This window comes from Podarcis raffonei, chromosome 9 (assembly GCF_027172205.1).
Source record: "Podarcis raffonei isolate rPodRaf1 chromosome 9, rPodRaf1.pri, whole genome shotgun sequence".
Classification (NCBI taxonomy): domain Eukaryota; kingdom Metazoa; phylum Chordata; class Lepidosauria; order Squamata; family Lacertidae; genus Podarcis; species Podarcis raffonei.
In genome coordinates, this window is record NC_070610.1 from 64,889,546 (window position 1) to 64,912,746 (window position 23,201).

The 23,201-nt window shown below is 44.9% G+C and overlaps 1 protein-coding gene across 4 annotated transcripts in view; it reads left to right on the forward strand.

The window, feature by feature from the left end:
- FAM13A (family with sequence similarity 13 member A) overlaps nt 1-23,201 on the forward strand; it is a 136,497-nt gene that overhangs the window by 48,660 nt on the left and 64,636 nt on the right. For 3 of the 4 annotated variants that reach the window (XM_053404085.1, XM_053404087.1, XM_053404086.1), the window contains one exon: nt 58-227. In XM_053404085.1, the coding sequence (XP_053260060.1) occupies nt 58-227 (170 nt within the window). Of the gene's footprint in view, nt 1-57; nt 228-21,846; nt 22,298-23,201 lie in introns of those variants that run through there. The other variant, XM_053404088.1, reaches the window with a different exon arrangement.

Sequence of the window (23,201 nt, forward strand, 5' to 3'; positions counted from 1 at the left end):
GGAAGATTTCTCTGCCCCTTACCCATGTCCCCCCCCCCTTTTACTTTGTTTCTCTAGGTTGCAAAGTGCAAGCAAGAAGGATCTTCTCCAGCATGCTTGGTGCCGCAGCCAAGACTGTCAGATGGAATTCCCTGCGTTAGGGTCCATTTAACGGACAGTTTGCGCTCGGAGGAGATGGATTTAGCTGACGAAATCTCCTTTATAAGCAGTGCTGCATTCTTCACCAGGTTAGTGTTCCTTTTTTCTCCTCCATATACAATGTGTAGCTTGCAAATTCAATGTTTCAGACCATTGGTGTGCTAGCTGGTTGCACAAAGCAGATTTACAGCATTGCAGCAGAGCCTGTGAACGCTGGGGAAATTTTTAAGCATGGAGCAGCTAGCTTCGTCCGCATTAAATCAGGCCTCTGCTGTGTATTATCCTATTGAAAAAAGGATGCTGTGCTTACATGCATGCCTAAAACTCTGGAATGCTAACGGGAGCCTGGGAGAAATATGCCTTAAAGATGACTGTCATCAAAGTTAATAGGTTTGGTAGGAGAGTGAGATGCACTCTAAAGCCATTTCTGCGACTAATTAGATTTAAGTGTGTGTGTGTTTTTAAAATAAAAGGCAGCCCTTTTCAGGGCTTCTGTTTGCAAAGAAGCAAGACTAGCTTAAAAGAATGCTTCTGTTTCTTAGACGTCATTCTCACGAAACAAAACTGGGTTGGAGCTCACTTGTTTTCCGGATTTGTTACGGTACTTTTTAACGCTAGCTTGAAAATGTTGCTGTTCTCTAGCCACTGCTGGCCAGCCTTGGATTCAGTAGCGCAGACAATGTCCTGTGCCTCTCTTGGAAGCGGCATCCTATGTCCTCCAAGAGGGGCAGTACCATAGAGCCCTATCCCAATAGCCCTATAAAACCCATAATGCAAAGTGCCCTGCCCTGGGTGTGTGAAGAGTTGGTAGATGCAAGAAGCTAAAGAGACAGGCAATGTCCTCTTTTGCCTCTGACCAGGCACTAAGCATGTTGCCCTGGAATGTTGGTCAGAGGGGAATGCAGCCCACAGTTGTTGTTGTTTTGTTTTAGAAAAGTTTTTTTCTGCCCCTGAGGTAGAATGAGATGGGCGCTGGGGCAGAACAGCAGGCTGTTGGAGGTGTGGCCCCATCAGCACTCTTTATCATACAGTTTTAAAGTCATGGCGTCCCTCAAAGAATCCTGGGAACTGTAGTTTGTTAAGGGTGTTGAGAGTTGTTAAGAGACTCCTATTCCCCTCACAGAGCTACATTTCCCAGAGTTCCCTGGGAAGGGAGAATTATTGTTAAATCATTCTTGTATATGTCTGGTGTGGATATGGCAACTTCTTCATTTGTATTTTCATTTGTGTTTGGGCTAACACAGAGATGCAATTCAGGAATCTCAGGACAGGAATAAGTAGGAATCTGTTTTTAAGCCGCCCCCTCAGCCAGTTCAAAGTGGCTGCCACCTTGAAATAAATATATCGCAATGGTCCCTCCTCAGCTTTACGGGAATCCCTTTCAGAAGATCTCAAAGCCATGAAAAAATCCCCTATAGCAATTCCAGGAGCAGTTTCCTTGACTTCTCAGTTTTGTTTTGCTTTGAACTGCGTTTGCTTTGAACAATTTCGTTTTGCTTTGAACAGACTATTTTCCTTATTTTTAATTTTTTTTAAGACATTGCCCTGTGAGTAAAACTTGACTAGGCCAGAAGCTACTCCCTTTGCTTATTTGACTTCTGTGAGGCTAGAGGGGAAAGTCAGGAAACAGGGAAATGGATGTGTTGAATGCCTAAAGTGTCAGCCGTTTGTACTATCCAGATCAGTCCACCTGTTGTGACATTGCTTCCCCCTTCCACCCTCGTTCTGTGCTGTGATGCACCAGGGCAAAGCATTGTAGAGAACCCAAGACTGTTGACAGGGTTCAGCACCATGAATTGCAAACTCCCAGTGGACAGCTCCCTTCCCCTGCCCGCTCCATGCTCTTTAATACCAGCCTCTGCACCTGTCTTCCTCCAAATGAGAGTTTTTCCTGTGTAGTTGGCTGGGTTTTTTGTTTTTTACACTTGTTAAGAAAGGATTTACAGTATTTATGAATTTGCTGAGAAAGGCAAAGCCTTGCTATCCCAGAGGTCTTTAGCATTCCCCTTGGTCTGTTTTCCTATCCATCCCCCAGCTAACCATCAACTCTTCTGCCCTCATTCCTGCTGCTTGTTTCGTTTCTTGTCTCTTGGCTAGACTAGGCACTTTGTCCCAGGTGAAGCTGAGGTGAAGGCACCTTGTGTGTGCATTACGAGAGGAATGTGGACACCTTCCGGTTTTTTACTTGTCCGTGGCTGTCATGGGACTCTCAGGTGCCATTGGCAAACATATACCGTATTTTTTGGCCCATAGGGCGCACCGGCCCATAGGACGCACCTAGCTTTTTTGGGGGGGCGGGGGAATAAAGAAAAAAAAATATTTCCCCCCCAGGCACGGGGCTGCGCACCGACCCCTCTCGCTCTCCAGGCTTCAGCGAAAGCCTGCATTCACCCCATAGGACGCACACACATTTCCCTTTCATTTATGGAGGGGGGAAAGTGTGTCCTATAGGGAGAAAAATACGGTATATTTACTTAATTGGAGTAATCCATTTTCTTGTTTCGCCCAAGCATGGGGAATCTGCAGCTTGAGGACCTAATATGCTCCGTGGGGGAGCCTGGAGGGAGAGAAGGAAGGTGAGGGTGGGGAAAGCTGCTGGGAAACTGGGCAAAGTTGATGGCATGAAGAAAGGAGCAGGAGAAGCATTTGACAAGGAAAGGAAGGGCCATGGTGCAGTGGTAGAGCATTTGTTTTGCATGCAGAAGATCCTAGGTTCAGTCCCCAGTTTCTCCAGATTGGCTGGGAGAACTCGCTGTCCAAAAGAGCTTCTGCCAGTAGGGCATGTCATTTTAGGGAGTGAAACTTAATGTTTGAAAATATCTTCCATGAGAAGTCTTAAAAAAATATGTTTTGGGGGTGTGAGGATTTATTTTTTTTTTTTTTTGTAACTGGTAAGTCTATGTTTGATGAAGAAGCATGTGAACTGCTTTCAGAAAACCAAAGAATTTTAATTTTCTCTCTGAAAATGTCAGGCAATGCTAAATAATAATAATAATAATAATAATAATAATAATAATAATAATAATGATATAACTGCAAGTACTTGACAATTGTTTTAAAGATTTCTGTGCAATTTTACGCACATTTTGCTTACCCAGCAAGACTAAATCATATCAATTTAGCCAAAATATATTTTGAATTCTCAAAGTCATTTTTAGCACCCATCATTTTGGGAATTTGAAAGCTGAAGAATTCAACACGCTCTATTCTGCCAGCCAGTGGAGACAGTACTGAGCTAGATGGACCAGTGGCCTGATTCTGTGTATGGCACCTCCCTGTGTCCCCATGCAAGTGGCCACAAGGTCTGTGTTCTGCCTCCACTGTCATGGGCAGTATTCCTCCGAATACTAGTTGCTGGCAACTGCAAGGAGGGAGAGTGCTGATGCACTCAGGTCCTGTTTCAGGCTTCCCCTAGGCATCTGCTTGGCTGCTGTGAGACTGGGATTCCGGACTTTTCCCCTTAAGTGATCAATTCAGAGCTGTAGCAGGACTGATCTGTTGATCGCTGGACAGGTAGTGAAGTATAGGGAGAGAGGGGAGATGCATCCTGTCCACTTTGGGCTGCTCTAGCCTCCCCTATTGCAGGTGCATTGCTGATATCCCCAAACAAATGCAACCCTCTGCAGTGGGCACGACATCAAGAAAAAAATACGAAAATGGAAAGTGGTATACCTGCAAATACTAGCTTCAGAAGATGGTTTTTCCTCAGGATCACAATGGAGGCCTCCTCTCATCCTACTGATCACCAGTCCTCCACCACACCAAATCCTTTACTCACATGCATCTGCTTTGCAAGTTTTCTTTATAAAATCAAAAGCCCAGCTTTTGGGCTGCTGTTGTTTGTTTTTCCAGTTCTGTGCAATGCAGAGTTTCACTGCTATTCGCAAGTATATTGCGCATTCTTTATAAGACAAAGACTCAGTTGTCACTGTCTGTACTTTTCTGCACTTAGTTTCCCTCTGACCTCACTGCTTACAATCCGCCACACACACCCAAACCATGGATATGCATACCTGTAACAATTCAGATATCTGATGAAGTGGACTGTTGGTTCATGAAAGCTTATGCCAGGGTGGTCCAACACATGGCCCGAGAGCCTCATGTGGCCCTCAATGCCTTTTTGGCAGCGCTGTGGGTTAAACCACTGAGCCTAGGGCTTGCCGATCAGAAGGTCGGCGGTTTGAATCCCTGCAACAGGGTGAGCTCCCGATGCTCAGTCCCTGCTCTTGCCAACCTAGCAGTTTGAAAGCATGCAGTGCAAGTAGATAAATAGGTACCACTCCAGCGGGAAGGTAAACGGCGTTTCCATGCGCTGCTCAGGTTCACCAGAAGCTGCTTAGTCATGCTGGCCACATGACCCGGAAGCTGTACGCCGCTCCCTCGGCCAATAAAGCGAGATGAGCGTGCAACCCCAGAATCGTCCATGACTGGACCTAATGGTCAGGGGTCTCTTTACCTTTACAGCAACATTTGATACCCCTCTCAGCCCTCATGCTGCCTTCCCAAAGACAGGTAAGCAGGGCGCTGGGCTTTGTGAAGAAGGCATAAGGGCTCTGACAGGGTCCTTCTTCCCAAAGTGTAGTTAGAGCTTTGGGAAGGAGAAGGGAGCAATCAAAGTACTCTTGCAGCCCATCTGGTATGAAAAGTTGGACCGCACTGTCTTAAGCCTTCATGTTAGCCTTTAAAGTGCCACAACACTCTTAGGAACTAGCTTCCAGGTCATTGCTGCCAAGTGGTTGATGAGGATGTGGGGGTTATTTTATACATGTATTGTTTGTGGTTTTGCAGGAACGCCTCAACATTAAAGTGTATTTATGTTTATGCTTTCAAATACGTTGCAAGTCACTTGGAGACGTCTGTGTAACAAGCAATGAACAAGTCCAATTAATAAGAATCCAACCTCAGAGCTGTTGTGTAGCGTTTGCAGTTCTGCTGCAACAGAGTTAAGTGGTAAAGGGTGAGAAAGTAAGCAGGCTCTTATGTTCTTTCGGTGTATTCTGCCAGAGATTTTGTGATTGCAGTACACGCTGCCATGGGTATTTGCCAGGGGAAGTACACTGTGTCACCTTGCGGGTATGCTTGGATGTTTCCAGAGTGAAGCTTTGCTTTTGTGCCAAAGCTGTATTTCTCAGCCTCGCTTATACAGCTTTCTGTTCCAATGGTAAAGGGTTTATTGGGTTCGCAGTCCTCTAGCAACGTCATAAACAAGGTGGAAATGTGCTTTTGTGGGTGTATCTTAATTCCTAGGGATACTGCAACACTCAAACACTCCTGCCCTTTTCACAGGACAGGGCAATAGGTGCAGTGTTTGAAAATCAGATATATAAACTAATTACCAAATGACACCGTAAACCTAGGCTGCAGTTACCACAGTGAAATGTCTAGCCCCCCTTTTTTGTTTTTGCAGTGGGGCTTCTTCTTTGTATTATTATTATTATTATTATTACTATTATTATTATTATTATTATTACTATTATTTTCATTTCTATACCGCTTTATATTTTTTAAAATCTCAAAGCAGTTTACAGCACATTAAAACATCAAATAAAACAATCCTGAATAAAACAAAGTTTCAAGGAAAATATTTCAGACCCTTCTATAAATGACACTTTGCTTTCTCCTTCTTTAATTACCTACTTAATCTGCCCCTGTAGCAGAGGTATGCAAGGAAGCCAGTGTGGTGGTGTGGTTAGGGTGTCTGCCTAGGACCTGGGTGACCTTGGGCCAGTCACAACCTCTTAACCCACCTCGCGGGGTCACTGTAGGGATTAACTGAGGAGGGTTGTGAACCATGTACTCCTTGGAGAAACAGGTGGGATATAAATGCAATAAATGAACTCTACTTAAGAAAGCCTGAGGGGCCGGCCAGATGAAGATGTCAGTCACTACCCTGGCACCCAGAGATCTCTGTGTGGTCGCAGTTGGGCCTGTGCCAGTCGCAAAACGCACTTGGCGCCTTGGGGATTTCTAACACATCATAGGGCACAGCAGCATAGCTGTCAACTTACAGATTTGAAAATAAGGGACCAGCAGCCTCAAAAATAAGGGATCAGCAGCCAAAATAAGGGATTTTCAGAACACAGGTATGTTCAACTTCTGAGTCCCTCCGAGCCAAAGGCAGAAAGCCCAGCCAGCAGCCAAACGAAGCCTCAAGTGGTGGTTCCCACAGCACAGCAACCCAGCAAAGGGGATGCAGCAAGGAAAAGCACCGTCGCCTCTCCGCTGGGAAGTGCTGAGCAAAGGCGACTCCCCAGGCAACGCGGCCGATTTGATCAGCACAAGGCATGCAAGCTCCACCCCCCAGTCGTTAGACTCCTTATTGGGTGAGCAACACAGCCAAGCAATACAGTTGGAGCCTCCCTCCTCCCTGGCCGGAAGGGAGGGAGGGAGAGGAGCTGCTTCCTTTGAAACCTGAGTTGAGGGTCAGCAGACAGTCCTCCACGGGCGAAGCGGGGTCCACAGCGAGAAGCCGGGCAAGGACAGGAACTCTGGGGGGACAGGACTGGATGCTGGCCAAAACAGCTCTTCGACGACGTTGCTCCCACAACCTGGGACCGGGCTGACTGGCCTTTATCTTCTCTGAGGCCAGGGGCGGTCCCGGCCCCCAGGAGACCCGCCTCTCCTGGCCTTAAGGCGAGCACTCCTCCTGGGAGAAACCAGTTCCCTTCGCCTCTCTGCCCTGAGCCTCTGCAGCTCAGGAGAGGCTGAAGGGTTACTGGACCCAGGGGGAGACTCACCTGTAGGCACTGAGTCCTCAACCACCTCCAGAGCCAGAGTGGATTCACCTGGTGCCTGCTCCTGAGGATCCGGCACAGGTGTAGGCGCTTCAGAATCAAGGCCCTGCCCCAGCTCAGCCGGCCCTGGAGGCGGGGACTCCTGTGCAGGCTGGGATTCCTCCGGTTCAGCCTCTGAATCGGATTCCCAGGCCATGACACCCGAGAAATTTAAGGGACATCATCAATAAGGGACAGCAGCGGGACATGGCACTTGGATAAGGGACTTTCCCGCCAAATAAGGGACGGTTGACAGCTATGCACATCAGTAGGGCAGAAGTAGTGGCAGCCATCAGCCATAGGTAAAATGCAATGCAAAGGCATCTTCTGTTTCTGCTGAACAGTCTTGCTCCCGTAGCTCGTGCCCTTATTTTGTAGTTAGCAAATTTCGGATCATCTGAACCATTTTGTATGTTTTGTGGACTCGGTTTTGCACTATAGGGGGGGAAAACTTTCAGGGTGGAGGGACGGGAAATAACACTACCAGCTGTGTCTCTCCAGTACTGCAGCAGTCAGACACCCAGAGCAGAAAAACAGCAACCTCAAAGCCTATATCACAAGAGCCTTTGTTGCCTGTTCCCTCGAAGAATGTATTTCTCAAAGTTTGGTTATGCAACACCCTTCGCAGTGCCAACATCCCACAATGGGATACAGAATGGGGCTGATTGCATAGGAGGGTGGAGACAAATGTGCTTTTAAAAAATGAAGTGAGTCAGCTTGGAAAAACTAACACAACAAGGGCCTAAAGCACAGGGAGAGACGGCGAGAGAAGCTATCTCCTCAGTTAGATTGGTTCGGGTCACATGATGCTTCCTTATTAACTGGCAGCTTCTCAGGGGAAGGTACTTCAGGGAACCTGAAGCCCTCCAGATCCGGTTGGACCACAACTCCCATCACCTCTGACTATTGACTACGCTGGCTGGGACTGATAGGAGATGGAGCCCCCAAACTTTATGGAGGGCCACAGGTTGATGGGCGATGGCGGCAAGCTCTTCTTTCAGCCTCGATTGACTTTGCTTGGGAGCAGCTCCTGAGTGGAAACAATCCCTGCAGGTCTTGCATTTGCAAATTTAAAAGGCACCGAATCCAAGTCAGCAACCAGGAGAACATCGCAAGGCTACTGATCGTTCCTGGGCATCAGCGACTAACTCACACCGGACGTCGTATGTGTTTATTTGAATGCAGGCTTACCAAGGTTGTTGGGCAGACACCTGCTTAAGAATGCCTTGCATAAGAACACAGGATCTTGCATGCTGGATCAGACCAATGGACCCTGTTCCCACAGAAACCTGGAAGCCGGACCTGAGCACAATGGCTCTCTGCCCACTGTGATTCTTGGCAATTGTGGAGGTAGAACCTAGTTGTCATGGCTAGTAGCCACAGAATGTCTTGGCCTCCCTGATTTGCCCAGTCCTCTTTGAAAGCTATCCAAGCTGCTAGCTTCCTGTGGCACAGTTTGAACTTCCATAGTTTGAACTACGCACTTTGTGAAGAAATGCTTCCTTTCACCTACCCTGAATCTTCCAACATTCAGCTTTCTTGGATGTCCACTAGTGTTATGAGAGAGGGAGAAAAACTCTTTTCTCCGTCTGCTTTCTCCATAATCTTACTTGTCTTTTCTCTGAATTTTCTCAAATGCTGCAACCTTTTCTCTTAGGGGAGTTGCTCCAGACTTTTGATCATTTTGGACCATTTCCAGCTCTGTGCAGAGAACTGTTTCTCCGACTCCCTTCATGCAAAAGTTAGTTCAGGCACTGGGAACTGCTCTGTATCTTCCGTTCTGAAGACAGATTAAAGGATTCTGCTTCTCTGCAAGCTCCTTTTCGTCCTTTACCACACCTTTGACTCCCTTGTCATTCAAGGGTTCAACCCCCACCCTAGACTTGTCTCTTAAGGAAAGTGGTCGAATCATTTTATTTGTCCTTTTCTTATTCTGCTGCACAGTAGCCTTTATTACATTGGAAAGCTATAACTTTTATCTGTGAGTACAACATAACTTTATATAATGGCACAATCAGACTCATTGTTTTGTTTCCTGTCCCTTTCTTTATAATTTCTGGATAACAGTTTTGGTCCCCAACTTGCTACAACACATGCCATGCTTTCTATTCTTCATCTCTCTCTTCCCTGTGGAGAGGAAAATATATATCTTTATATATTTGTACATACATACAATGTACGTACAAGTAAACAAACATACAATCAAATAACAGAAAAATCAAACAAACCACCACACTATAAGATACAAGAAGATTAATATAATTATCATAATATATACTCCTGATACTCAACACAATTATAAAACTTATAGAGAAGAAATTTAAAACTGACTTAATCTCACTATACTTTATCTATCCATTACTTTATACCGCACAGTTACATATTTCTTATATAATTTTTTTTACCTCCCTACAGACTTATATTTATACAATACAGGGATCAGTCTAATTCTGCCAAGATATTTCCTTTTATTCCATAGTTTTCTAAATATTCTTTAAAGATTCCCCAATCCTTATAGACTTTTTGTTTTGATTGGCCTCTTAGTCTTCCTGTCGCTTTCGCTAGCTGCAGATATTCTACCATTAGGATTTGCCAATCTTCCGTGTTGGGTATTGTGTCACAACCAGTTTTGGTGTCATCAAAAACTGTTTGGGAAGTTCATAGTATTTGTCCGAACGTGTGGTGTTATTATTGATCAAGCAAATAAATGGCTTTTGTTTTTATCTGGAAGTGGGTATTAATGGCAGCTTAGAAGTTTCAGTTGGGTCAAAATACTCCTGTATTAAGCCATCTTCATTCGCTAACACTTTGTTTATGGGCTTAATTTTACAGTCAGGGGTCTGTAATCCAGGATATCATATGAGCGTGGTGCCGATAATGCCGGGCTTGCAGGTTCGATTCCCGTATGGGACAGCTGCATATTCCTGCATTGCAGGAGGCTGGACTAGATGATCCTCTGGGTTCCCTTCCAAGTCTACAGTTCTTTGATTCCATCCTCTATGAACCTACCTGAACATGGAGATATACACTGGAGACACGGTTGCTTGCTCCCCCACAGAGACATGGCGGATAGATGTGAGACACAGGGCCTTCTCTGTCCTGGCCCCAAAACTGTGGAACGCCTTCCCTGAGAAGGTCCACCTGGCCCCATCTCCTCTATTTCTATTTTAATTATTCCATGGGAGTTTAAATAGAAAATTAAACTTTTTGAACTGTAGTTGATCTTCTGTTGGCTGTTAGATTTTGTTGTTGTTGTTGCCCTCTTGTTTTATAAATACAGTGGTACCTCGGGTTACATACGCTTCAGGTTACATACGCCTCAGGTTACAGACTCCGCCAACCTAGAAATAGTACCTCGGGTTAAGAACATTGCTTCAGGATAAGAACAGAAATCATGCTCCTGCGGCGCTGCGGCAGCGGGAGGCCCCATTAGCTAAAGTGGTGCTTCAGGTTAAGAACAGTTTCAGGTTAAGAACGGACCTCCGGAACAAATTAAGTACTTAACCTGAGGTACCACTGTATTTTTTATCGCCCCTTATAAAAAAAACCCAACAACAACCAGCCCCTCTGGCTATCTTTTAGATGGGAAAGTGGAATAGAAGCGATCGGAAATAAGTGAATTGGTGTTGCAGGGCTTTGCAGAAACATTTCTTTCTTTAATGTCAGGGTTGTGGGTTCGAGACCTACATTGGGCAAAATATTCCTGCATTGCAGGGGGTTGGACTAGATGACCCTCGTGGTCCCTTCCAGCTCTATAATTCTCTGATTTTCTGATTCACTGCTTACATTCCAGATACAGTTTCTTGGACATCTCCCATTATGGAGTGGGTGGGAAAGAGACTCAAAAGAGTCGAGGTCACCAGCTCTGAATAGGCATCATTTTCTATGCGATCTCAGTCTTGGTATTGCCACAGCTACAAATGATTTTGAGTGCTATGCGCAGCCCACCTTCCGCCTTTGCCGAAGGAGTTCACTGGAGAATTCCCATGACATGGCAGAAATATTTTTTAATCAAGGCAGAGACCGAGTTAGAGAAATTGTACTTGTGTCTACAATTTGAACAATTCCATCAGTGTGCCTCAGGGCCTGGGGCGAAGCAGCTTTTCCTTTTATTGGTTTCTAAGAGACTTGGAGATTGAAAGGTGAGCGATGGAGGCCATGTTCACCATTGGCCCTCACTGAAACACATCTTAAAATCTCTCCGAAGGGAGTCCAATCCATTGGTCGCCCATGTGGCACCCATGGGTGCATATGCATCCGCAGAAGCCGTCCACAGCACCCAAAGGGGCCCCATCCACCCCATGCTATTCTCCCTGCTGAAATTACACTTGAAGGAAGCACTGTGTTGTGGCAAATGGAAAGATTTTTCAAGCTTTGTTGCAGTGTGAACTGGGGAAATTGGAGGGGTCAGTTATTCCCTTCCCAGCTGTGACTACCCCTTGTTGAAAGCGCCATGTTGAAAACACCGGCTTAAGGCTTCAAAGACGCTTTCTAGGCTAGGTTTATTTGAAGTCTGACTAAATCAACTGGAGCACCGCCAAAGCCTGTGGTGCGCTCCCTTTTAAATACAGGCTAGAAAAGCAGCCACCTCTGTGTAGAAATGCCATAGCGCCATTTATTGCTCATAGCAGCAGCTTCTCTGTGGCCAAAAGCCAGGCAGGGTCAAGCAACTCCCAGTTCCAAGAAAACAGTATTTATAGCCCGTTTCAGGTTTACAGAGTGCTTCGCATAGGCCCGGTTCCCCTGGCACGCTAAGCTAAACCTTGGCTCGCTCTCTCAGCAGCTTTGCTCCTCCCTGATCCACAGTGTGCTGGGCCAAGCCAAGGTTTGGTTTGGCTTAACATGCTGTCAGAACTAGGCCATAGATTATTTCAGCCATCCTTACAGCAGGTCATCCATTTTGCAGATGGGGGTGCGGTGGTATGGTAAGACCATATAATGAGTGTGTAGCTGAGATAAAGTTTCATGTCTTGGCTGCCCTGGGCAGCAAAAAACAAAGAGGTGGAAGTACTCTGTACCAGTGACCATGTGTGTCCACATAAATAATTTGAGACCAGGTAGGGGAAGGTCTATGACTTGTCCAGTCATAGGTCCAGCTCCGAGGGCCTTCTGGTGGTTCCCTCACAGCGAGAAGTGAAGCTAGAGGGAACCAGGCAGAGGGCCTTCTCGGTAGTGGCGCCCGCCCTGTGGAACGCCCTCCCATCAGATGTCAAGGAAATAAACAATTATCAGTTACTTTTAGAAGACACCTGAAGGCAGCCCTGTTCACGGAAGTTTTTAATGTTTGATGTTCTATCACTTTTATTATTATTATTATATTCTGTTGGGAGAAGGGATGCGGGTGGAGCTGTGGTCTAAACCACTGAGCCTCTTGGGCTTGCCTATCAGAAGGTTGGCGGTTCGAATCCACGCGACTGGGTGATCTCCCGTTGCTCTGTCCCAGCTTCTGCCACCATAGCAGTTCGAAAGCACACAAGTGCAAGTAGATAAATTGTTGCCACTGCAGCGGGAAGATAAATGGTGTTTCTGTGCACTCTGGCTTTCATCATGGTGTTCTGTTGTGCCAGTAACGGTTTTGTCATGCTGGGCACATTACCTGGAAAAGCTGTTTGTGGACAAACAGCGGCTCCCTCAGCCTGAAAAGCAAGATGAGCGCCACACCCCATAGTTACCTTTGGATATTCTGTTGAGAGCCTCCTGGAGTGGCTAGGGAAGCCCAGCCAGATGGGAAGGCTATAAATATATTATTATTATTATTATTATTATTATTATTATTATTATTATTAACTTGCATTTGTCTGGGTCCTTAAAAATAAATACCTTTAGGACCCCAGGGTGGGGAGTGTGCCCCACCCCCAGAAAAACCCATGCTGATGAATATTGGCACACACAAAAATTGAATATATATATTTGTGTTTGCATTCTGTCCTTTTTTGTGCTGTATCTATATATATCACCCCAAGGCTGGATGTGACAATACAAGAGGAAATGGAATCTGAAGTGGCCTTGTGTGTTGAGACAGTCTCAGAAAGGGCCCAGCAAACTGTTCCATATGCTGTTCCCCTGACAGATTGAATGACAGTTTTTAATAACTTGATATGTTCCCAGAAAGCCCTTTGAGAAACTTGCTGCCAGGCCTCCTCCAAGGGAGCCAAGAAATAGTCAGATAGGCCAGCGTGTGGCAAAATTAACACGTTTTGATGCTGGGTGTGTCATCTCCCGTAAAGGCCAGTTGCTGACCAGCAATGTATTCTTGTCCAGCTCCACCCAAGACACACACAAGTTCCAGGGGAGCCTATGCAAACAGCTATTTATTGGCTGTGCTCCTTAAAACTTGAGCTGCAGCTGGCTAGTCTTACGTGTTGCCCTTCTTCAGATGACTGACGGCAGAATTACATAATCTGGAGAACTGAGATGCTCACATAATTGTAGGTATCTCGTCTTTACACATGAGTGCAGAGAATGAGTCAGTGAAACGAAGCGACAGCTTTTCAGCTTGTCTCATAGGCTCTTGGTGGAAGGAAAAGCTTCGAATTATAATAGCTGCAAATTGCTTGGAAACCACCAAAGTCGCATTCATAGTAGGGCTGGGCGATAGCTGGATTTCAACATCATGATATTACCACTAGCTAAACATTGGCGATACACTGATATATTAAGATGTCTGACATAAGGATGGAGCTATGTAGAGGCATTGGCAGGTCTCATGGTTTCCCCCACATTGTGATTCTTGCATCACACACACACACACACACACACACACACATCGTGATTTGTGATATATTGCCAGGTCAAAAATTAGGAAACCAATACAGTTATACCTCGGGATAAATACACTTCAGGATAAGTATTTTTGGGTTGCGCTCTTCGTCGCATGCGCAGACGGTCAAAATGACGTCATGCGCGGAAGCGGCAACACGTGCAGGCGTGTCTTGCGTTCTGTTCAGGATGTGAATGGGGCTCCAGAACGGATCCCATTTGCATCCCGAGGTACCACTGTATCACGATATGGACTTCAGACTAGTTTTAGATGATGTATTGATATATCTCCCAGCTCTAGTTCATAGAGAAGGCGTGAAGGGGCTTCCTGGGCTGAAGCCAATACTCCAGATTCCCTGAGATGTTAGTGTCCCATCTGAGCCAGCCTCTATAGTCCATGCTTGGATCATTTAGTTTAAATACAGTTTTGCTAAAGTCTTTTAGACTTAACCATTTCACTCACACTCTTTGTCAGGCCAAGTATAATTAGTTACTAACTTAACTTGCCTTCAAGGCAGCAATGGGTAACTCTATCCCGCAAGCCTAATGAGCCCCCCCAAGATGTTTTGCCAAGCCACACTTCCCCTGGTCTACATGTATGACATCAGATGTGGGGCAAGTACAGCCTTGGCTGGGGCAAAAGGGGCGGGGCGTTGCAGGTATTGTCAAGCAGCAAGTTTTATTTCAAACCACATGGGCACAGCTAAATCAGATTTTCCCCGTATCCTAATTAGAAATTGCTTTTTTGTCTCTGCTTGGTGTCTCATGTTTCTGAAGAAAGGAAACTGCTACATAATTTATTTAGACGGTTTTGGTGGCATACTGGGAAGATGGCGATGGTATCAGCCTAGCGTTTAACTTTCTGAAATCCTTAGTTCTTCTTTTATTATTGGTTTTATTATTGGTTTGTAGGTGTCCAGTCAGTTATGGATCAGTAAAGGGAGACGTTGGGAAATGGATACCAAATATTACAATCTGGCAGTGAGGATCAAACCAGGATCAAGTTGTTGTTTCAGGTCATGGCTTGTTGCCTACGTAACTGATCTGTCCAAATCACAGTTTCCCATATTCAGACATCATTGGAATCTGCAGTTTGCTCCAAATTGCAAAAGGAAGCTTTGAATTTCTTTCTTTCCATGCACAAAGGAGAATGTGGAAACCTGAGGCTCAATTTGACACATCCTCATAGCAGGAAACTATTATGCCTGAACCTGGCTTGTGCGTTTTTGTAAAAACTGGCATTAAGAAGAGCAGAGGGGAAACGCTTGTAGCATTTCCAGATTATAACACTAAAATGAATAGAACAGAGGAAATACGAAGGCAATTTGATTTCAAAGTAAATACGTGGTGTTTAATATCCTATCACCCTCAGGCTTGTTTGCTTTAGGAAGCGATGGAAGACTCAGGAGGAGTCTGCAGATGAAATTTCAGTGCTCTGTTTTTGATTAAATGGAAAATTCCATTTCATGCTCTCTCTTTTCTGCAAAACCCGGTGACTGGCTTGCTCTAGATACACAGGGGCTTGTGCAATAAAAGAAAAGTAAATGTTCATGCTCTGCCTTAAAATATTGCCACGTAGAGCAGATTCCCAATTTTGGAAAGATGTAAGTGTCCCAGGGTTTGCAGTTTGGCACTGGGGATGCCCGCTTGGTAAGAATGTATGCACTTCACTAGCTTATCAAGGTTAAAAATAAAAAATTTTTAAAAGTGAAGTCATGTCTCTGGTTTCCTCTGTAATTAATGTCTTACGTAATAATAGTATTGGCTGCTAGGCTAATGAAGCTAGGCAGCTTTCTGACATACACCCCTTTCTGTCCAATCCTGATCAGCCCTGTCTGAGTTTAATTTGGGGCAACAGCTATTATTGTTACAGATGCATGAGAAGACTAATTAGCATGGAAGGGCTATATTTGGGATACATGGATTTTTCTTTTTTATTTCTGACAACCCTTAATGTTCACCCATCCCTGCTAATACCTCTTGTCTTGTGGATCGGTGGTGCTGTTTTGGCTACATTTGCAATTGTACTCATGCCTGGACATCGGGTTATGTTTTCTACACAAGTTTGGGAATTGATCTGCGGAATCGAGCTGTGCTTGCAAGGACTTAATAGTTCAAACAAAAAAACAAACCTTAATTCCATTTTGATCAACTTTTCTTTCTTTCTTTCTTTCTTTCTTTCTTTCTTTCCCCCCCTCCCCTTTTTCAAGCTGTTTTGCTTTTCAATATGTTTACCGGTAATGAGTTGCAGTATTTATTATGAGAATAATGCAATATTAACTCGTTTTTCTTCTGAGTATTTTGAGTTCACAACTCCTGTATCTGAAGAAATATTGTTGGGGTTCATTAATAAAGGAGATCTTTCATCTTAAAAAAAGAAAGAAAGAAATGTCCTTTCCAGGCTCTCCTGTGCTCTTTCTGCATCAGTTCTTAGAAAGCCTCTGCAAGCTTTTGGCCTGCACAGCATATAGCTGACTCCATCTTCCCATCTTCATGAAATATATCCTGCAAGGCAGCAGAGGTGTATGTTGAGTTTTCCTTCTCCTCGATGGACTGCCTTGTGCGTTTGACAAGCCCCATCTGCCCCTCACTTCCCTCTACACCACTTGCAGAAACCGCCTTCTTGACCACTGGATCCACCATTGGTCTTGTCCACTTACCGGTAATCCGTTGCAGCCTGTCTTTTCATGCAGAAGAAGTCCCTAACTCACCAAGGGTTTGAGACCCATCAGCTACCCTCACCTGGTTTAGCTGGCCAGTCAAAGCCCTTCCTGGGGTGTGGCTGTTGTCGCCTACTGACAGCTTCTAGGAGCCACAGGTGAGTGCTGAGTTCAGGGTGGGGACCAAAGGTGGACAAACAACCCTATAAGGAACAGTATACCTGAAGGAGCACCTCCACCCCCATCGTCCAGCCTGGACACTGAGGTCCAGCTCCGAGGGTCTTCTGGCGGTTCCCTCCCTGCAAGAAGTGAGGTTACAGGGAATCACATAGAGGGCCTTCTCGGTAGTGGCACTTGCCCTGTGGAACACCCTCCTGTCAGATGTCAAGGCAATAAGCAACAATCTGACTTTCAGAAGACATCTGAAGGCAGCCCTGTTTAGAGAAGTTCTTAATGTTTGATGTTTTATCGTATTTTTAATATTTTATTGGAAGCCATCCAGAGTGGTTGGGGAAGCCCAGCCAGATGGATGGGGTATAAATAAATAAATTATTATTATTATTATTATTATTATTATTATTATTAGTCCCCCACCAAAGGTACTCCTCCTCCCCTAACACCCTCAACACCCCATGGGAAATTATTTTATTTTATTTTATTTTATTTTATTTTATTTTATTTTATTTTATTTTATTTTATTTTATTTTATACTGCTCTCCATCCACAGATCTCAGGATGGTTCACAGCATAAATATACAAGATAAAAACACAAAATACACAGTGAAAACAAGACCCAAACAAAACAATAACCCCCCCCCCTTCTGACACCTCCTCCCACAAGCGCATTTAAAAGTGTATATAATCAGCCAAAGGCCTAGTAGAAGAGGAATCCCCTGAGCATCCAGTTGGCCACTGTGTGGAGAGGATGCAAGACTAGATAGGCCTTTCACCTGATCCCAAGGGGCTCTTTTTAGGTTCATAACTCTCCCCATAAGAATCTTTCCGCTTCGCCACATTGTGTAGTACTGCAGCCAAAGCATCGTTATGTTGATATCTACTTCTCAGCTGGACTGTTAATATTTAGAATCATTAAACAAACAGCTTAACGGCACATTAAAGCCGAGACACTTCACAGTTTGTCAGCATCTGTTTATGTGCTACTATTATTCTGTGCTCTGTCTTCCCAAGGCCACAGCAGCATGCATGCTAGGTCACTGTTTATGTTTTGAATGGCGCATTTCCCTTGCCTGCAAGGCAAACTCAAGAGGAAGAAGCCGTAAGCTTCTGTATCTGATGTTTGATGGGGTCATTTGGTCCTCAAAAACTCCGCTTAATTCACATGCCCTGTGTTCAAACTCACCGCTCTAAACACATACTTTAGAAGGTCCTGGCTGTAGATTACCCCCTAAACTAGTGCCTGGGATCATTTACTGATCCCTGCCAAACATAGTTCCTTGGCACAGAAGTCGCAAGATGATATATTTCAGAGGACCAGCCACAGCTAATAGTTTTTAAATGGCACAAGGTTTGCAGTTTCACAGAACTCTCCATCAGGCTGTATTCAGAACAGAGAGAAAAGAATTTTAACCTAACCCCAAAAAATGTCTAATGGGACAAGTACCTCTGCAGCCAGTGATTCACAGGTGCGTGTATCAACCAACAAATCTCTGACCGTGCCACTCGATTGTTGATCCTAAGCAATCCCTTCTACCCACCCCCCTTCTCCAATAATTGATTGGCACCATGGATCTATTGGTTGGGGGCCTGCTTCAGTCTCCTGCAAACTGGCACCCTCCAGATGTTTTTGACTACAACTCTCATCATCTCCAGCCAGCACGCCAATGGCCACTCCGGCTAGGACTGATGGGAGCTATCCAAAAACATCTGGAGAGAGTACCAGGCTGTGGAAGGTTGGTCTTCATAACGTTACAGGCACATAAGGGGAAGAATAGCCAGATAGTCCGTGCAAATTTAGAAACTGCCAGGAATCTGGGGGGAAGTGGCAGAAATATCAGTTGAGTTGCATCCCTCAAGGGTTTGATGGAAAGTTTGCCCCAAACTAATTCTGAAACAAATTACTTACAGGGATGTCTAAAGACAAAGCTTTTCCTTATTCCATTAACATATATACACAAGGTTATATATATGACAAGGGTGATGCTGTGGGTTAAACCACAGAGCCTAGGGCTTGCCGATCAGAAGGTCGGCAGTTCGAATCCCCGCGACGGGGTGAGCTCCTGTTTCTCGGTCCCTGCTCCTGCCAACCTAGCAGTTCGAAAGCATGTCAAAGTGCAAGTAGATAAATAGGTACCGCTCTGGCGGGAAGGTAAACGGCGTTTCCGTGCGCTGCTCTGGTTCACCAGAAGCTGCTTAGTCATGCTGGCCACATGACCTGGAAGCTGTACGCCGGCTGCCTCGGCCAATAAAGCGAGATGAGCGCCGCAACCCCAGAGTCGGTCATGACTGGACCTAATGGTCAGGGGTCCTTTTACCTTTACCTATATACACACACGCACAAATTTTGTTTCATTTTTGAAAATGAAAATCAGACCTTGAGACTTTTTTTAAAAAACCAAACAAACCTGTAAATATTAAGAAATACTCTGTATCGGAATATTTTAAAGACATTAAAGAAAGCATGCATAAGGTACGCAGTGTGACCAAGGGGTGCAATACCTGGTTGTAAGAATGATACAGTAGTGTCAATAGCTGTAAATTGGCATTATTGTTTTGGAAATATATGAAGGATTGTCAATGGGAAACCTCCCTCTGCATGTCCCATGCTCCTGGGTTGTGTCAGTGATGTATACAGGCAGACATGCCTTATTTATTATGTCGCTGACAAGTCCAGAACTAAGGAGTAACGAATTATTCAGGCCAGTTCACAAAACAAAATAGCTGTTATTAAATATTTGGCTGGTCAAGTAAATCACGTGATTTCCAGTATCTACTTAAAAGGAGCAGAAGTTTCTAGGTTTTATTAATCACTTACAGATGTGCACGTCTCCAGCTGGGTGCATGACCACTGTGTGTGAGAGAATGAGAGGGAGAATGTGCTATCTGAATTTCAACAGTTCGTTTTTAATATTTATATATATACTTGAAACCTTGCTCCTTTAATTGGCCGCTTTTTCCTTTGAATGCTGTCTTCTTTTTATTCTTCCACACTTTGTTTATAAAAGGATTGTATCCAACAAAGTCATCCTGTTTGTGCAAAGACTTCCATTTGTGCAGCAGAACTTGCCCTCCATTCCCCCCCTCCTCGCACCACTCCTTAAAATCTGCTCTGGGGATTCCCCCAACCCTCCAGAAACAGATTTTGGAGGCTTGTGGGGAGAGGAAAGGGGAGAATTCTTCTGTGCAAGCAGAAGTCCTTACGCGGACAGGATGGCTTTGTTGGACAAAACATGGTTATTTTAGCAATGAATTTAAAAAACAAACAAACCACAGTCAATGCAAAATATATAATAAAATTTACCCAACACCGTCAAACAACAATAATATCAATAGTGAGAACAATAAACTACTTTTACCCTGTTACAAACACGTGAAAGGAAACTAGAACAAAAATGATTATGAAATAACCAGTGCCCCAAAAACACAAAACAAAATTTGATAAGAAGCTGGTACTGCGCACACCTTTTGTGACTGGACTTTATGTAAATATGCATAGGATTGCTGCCTAACTATGCATTTTCATTTGCAAGGGGAGAAAGTTTTAGTTATCCCGCCCTGGGGATATATTGTGAAGGGCTATGTATAAAAGCCTTAAATAAATACCTCTCAGAGAGGCAACTGTTAGTCTGCTGCCACAAAAACAGCAGTCTGTTCATTCAAAATTGTGTTGATACATGCAATTGTTCTATATGTGTTTCCATTGCATTGTGAAATTGCTTCAAGATGCTTCCTTGGAAGTGATTCATAAATGACGACGACAGTGTTTATTGAGCATTTGTCCTTATTTGTTTGCGCAAAGTTTGCAGGGAGGTTAGATGACGTGGGCTGTTTATCGTACGTTAATTCTTATTTGTTTCTGCGGAGATCACACCATGTTGCATCAAGCAGCAGCCAACCCACACCTTCCAGCGCATTACCCATCACTTCCCTTCCTGCAAAAAGAAAAAATATTTTGAGGGGAAGTGGGTTTGTCACGAAATAAACTTTACTTGAGCATCCCAAATGTGCCCATGATTGAATCCCAACCTAAAACAGCAGCACCATTGGATGGGCTTATGTGTCTGTGGATTTTGCGAATCATGGGCGTAGCCAGGATTTTATGTTGGGAGGGGCAGGAGACCCACCTGACAACATCCTCTGTCCGGCTTTCTCTTGCAGATTCAGAATGAAATGTCTCAACAACAGTTGTTGTTGTCGTTCTTTTTTTCATTAATTTCTTTGGACCCCAAGTGCTCAGAAAAATCTGTTAAAATCTTTCTACAATTTCTACTTTTTTTATTTACTTGATTTGGGGGCCAGCTCCCCACCCCTGCCCCCAGCCCCTGGCTTTGCCCATGATGACCATGCTGTGGGTTAAACCACAGAGCCTAGGACTTGCCGATCAGAAGGTCGGCGGTTTGAACCCCCGTGACAGGGTGAGCTCCTGTTGCTCGGTCCCTGCTCCTGCCAACCTAGCAGTTCGAAAGCACGTCAAAGTGCAAGTAGATAAATAGGTACCGCTCCAGCGGGAAGGTACGTGGCGTTTCCATGCGCTGCTCTGGTTCGCCAGAAGCGGCTTAGTCATGCTGGCCACATGACCCGGAAGCTGTACACCGGCTCCCTCGGCCAATAAAGTGAGATGAGCGCCGCAACCCCAGAGTCGGCCACGACTGGACCTAATGGTCAGGGGTACCTTACCATCAAGAAGGCAAGTATCGCTTGCCCTCATTTCTGCCTTCCACAATAAATTCTTTTGCTGGTCTTTAACAAGGCGTTCTCCAAGACACTTTTGCTTGCTGTTACCTAAAAAGCTCCCGAGGGGCTTGTGCCAGTGCACTGGAAAGATGCTCTGGTTTGCTTGCTCCTTCCCCTCCCGAAAATGAATAAGTGACAGCGACGTGCTTAACGTGATGTCTGGAGAGGCTTGCACAGCAAAAGCGCTGCATGCGGCGCGCGAAGTCCCATCGCCCAAGACCGTGGCGATGGGGCTTTGAGCACGTAGGATGCTTTTGCAGGAGGAAACCGGTCGTTGCAGCTTTATTCCGGCGTCCAGATTTGGGTTTTCCACTCCTCTCCCCCAACCCCACTTTCCCATCAGTCAATAACAAGCCCCCTATTTTTTTATTTTTGACTTGCGGGGCTGCAGAGGTCCCCAAATATCTTCTTTTTTCCTCCCATGCTGTGCTGAAAGTCCCTTTTTTATCGCCTCCCTCTCTGGCTTCTCAAGCTCCGTTGGGCGCAGTTGATTGACAGGCGGGGCGGAATTGTTGGGGAAAGTTTCAAGTTACCCGGGATGGCGACGCGCCTACGAGGAGGAGAGGAGGAGGCAAGCGAGCAGCCTGAACTGGTTGTCACCCGCTGCTATTTCTGATTGGCTGGATGCTTCAGCTGCTTCCTCGGGAACAAAAGGTCAAAGTGGACTCGGAGGGTGGCTTTATATTTTTCTTTGCACGGGCGCACAAAAAAGGGGGAAGACCTCGAGCGGGCTGGAAACCTGAAGCCTCTCCCTTCGCGCACGGTAAATAATCGGCAGCTTGCAAAGGGAGAGCGTGTCTCTCTGAATGTCTCCGGTAGCTTTAGCACTGAATCCGGAGTCAGGCAGGAAGCGACGGGTTGGAGCCTTCAGCGCTGCTGGCTGCGGGCAGGGATTTTTATTTTATTTTTATTTTTGGTTTTTAAAAAAAGATTTGTGCTAGGCTAGCCCGAGACTACAGTGCAGTGCAGAGAGGAAAAAGTGGAGGAGGTCAGCTCTCAGTTTCCCCTTCAGAGAAAACTTTCAGGAATGGCTTGTGAAATCATGTCTCTGCAAAGGTAAAAAAAAACCCTCCTGTTTCGTCGTCGTTTGTTTGTTTGTAATCATGTTTCAAATGGAGGGATCTGATCTGGGTAATTTTCTGCCCAGCTGCCTGTTAATCTGCTCAGGCTGTTTGCTAAACAGTTTCTTTTCTCTGATCTTGCTGGGATACATTTGCAATAATGCAGAAATACTGCGTCTTTGAATTCTGCATGCTTTATATCAAACCTCCCCCGCCACCCAAAATAGACACCATGTGCATGTCTAGGGAGGTTGTAGAATAATAACTCACTGCAAATATACCCTGGTTTATATGCTTTTTATTTTCCCAAAAGGTTGCTTATGTTATGGTTACATATTGCTCTAATTCCATGATTTTTAACCATGCAATACCGTAGGCATATCTACTTGGAAGTAAGAGCCATTAAGCCTCACTGACTTGCAGCCTAAATGTTAATAACAGCGCAGATTTTCTCTACCACGTGTCACAAGTTTAGATTCTCTGGTTGTTCCAGGTTGGTTTAGTATAGAATGAAACTTTTCTGTCCCCTGGACCAGATCGTGGGAAAATGGACATAGTTGGATTTTCAGGATTTAAGCAGCAGGCTGGTTTTTACAGAATGGACCCAAGTAAATTTTGGCTGCAATTGTCTAACTTAACTGGGATCATATCCTACTGAACACAGTGAGCACTGCTCCTGAGTCAACCTGCATAGGAAGTTGAGATATTATGTTGTATAGAGCAAGATTCCCCAAAATTCTGAGTTTGTTTAGTCCATTATAAGCTTGTGAAGTTGTCTTCGAACCCAGCCCTTAGGAATGTCAATGAAGCAAAGTCAAGAAATATCAATATATAATCAACATTTATTAATCAGCCACCATTGCTAGGTTTATGAAATGTAAAAATAAATAAAGAATACT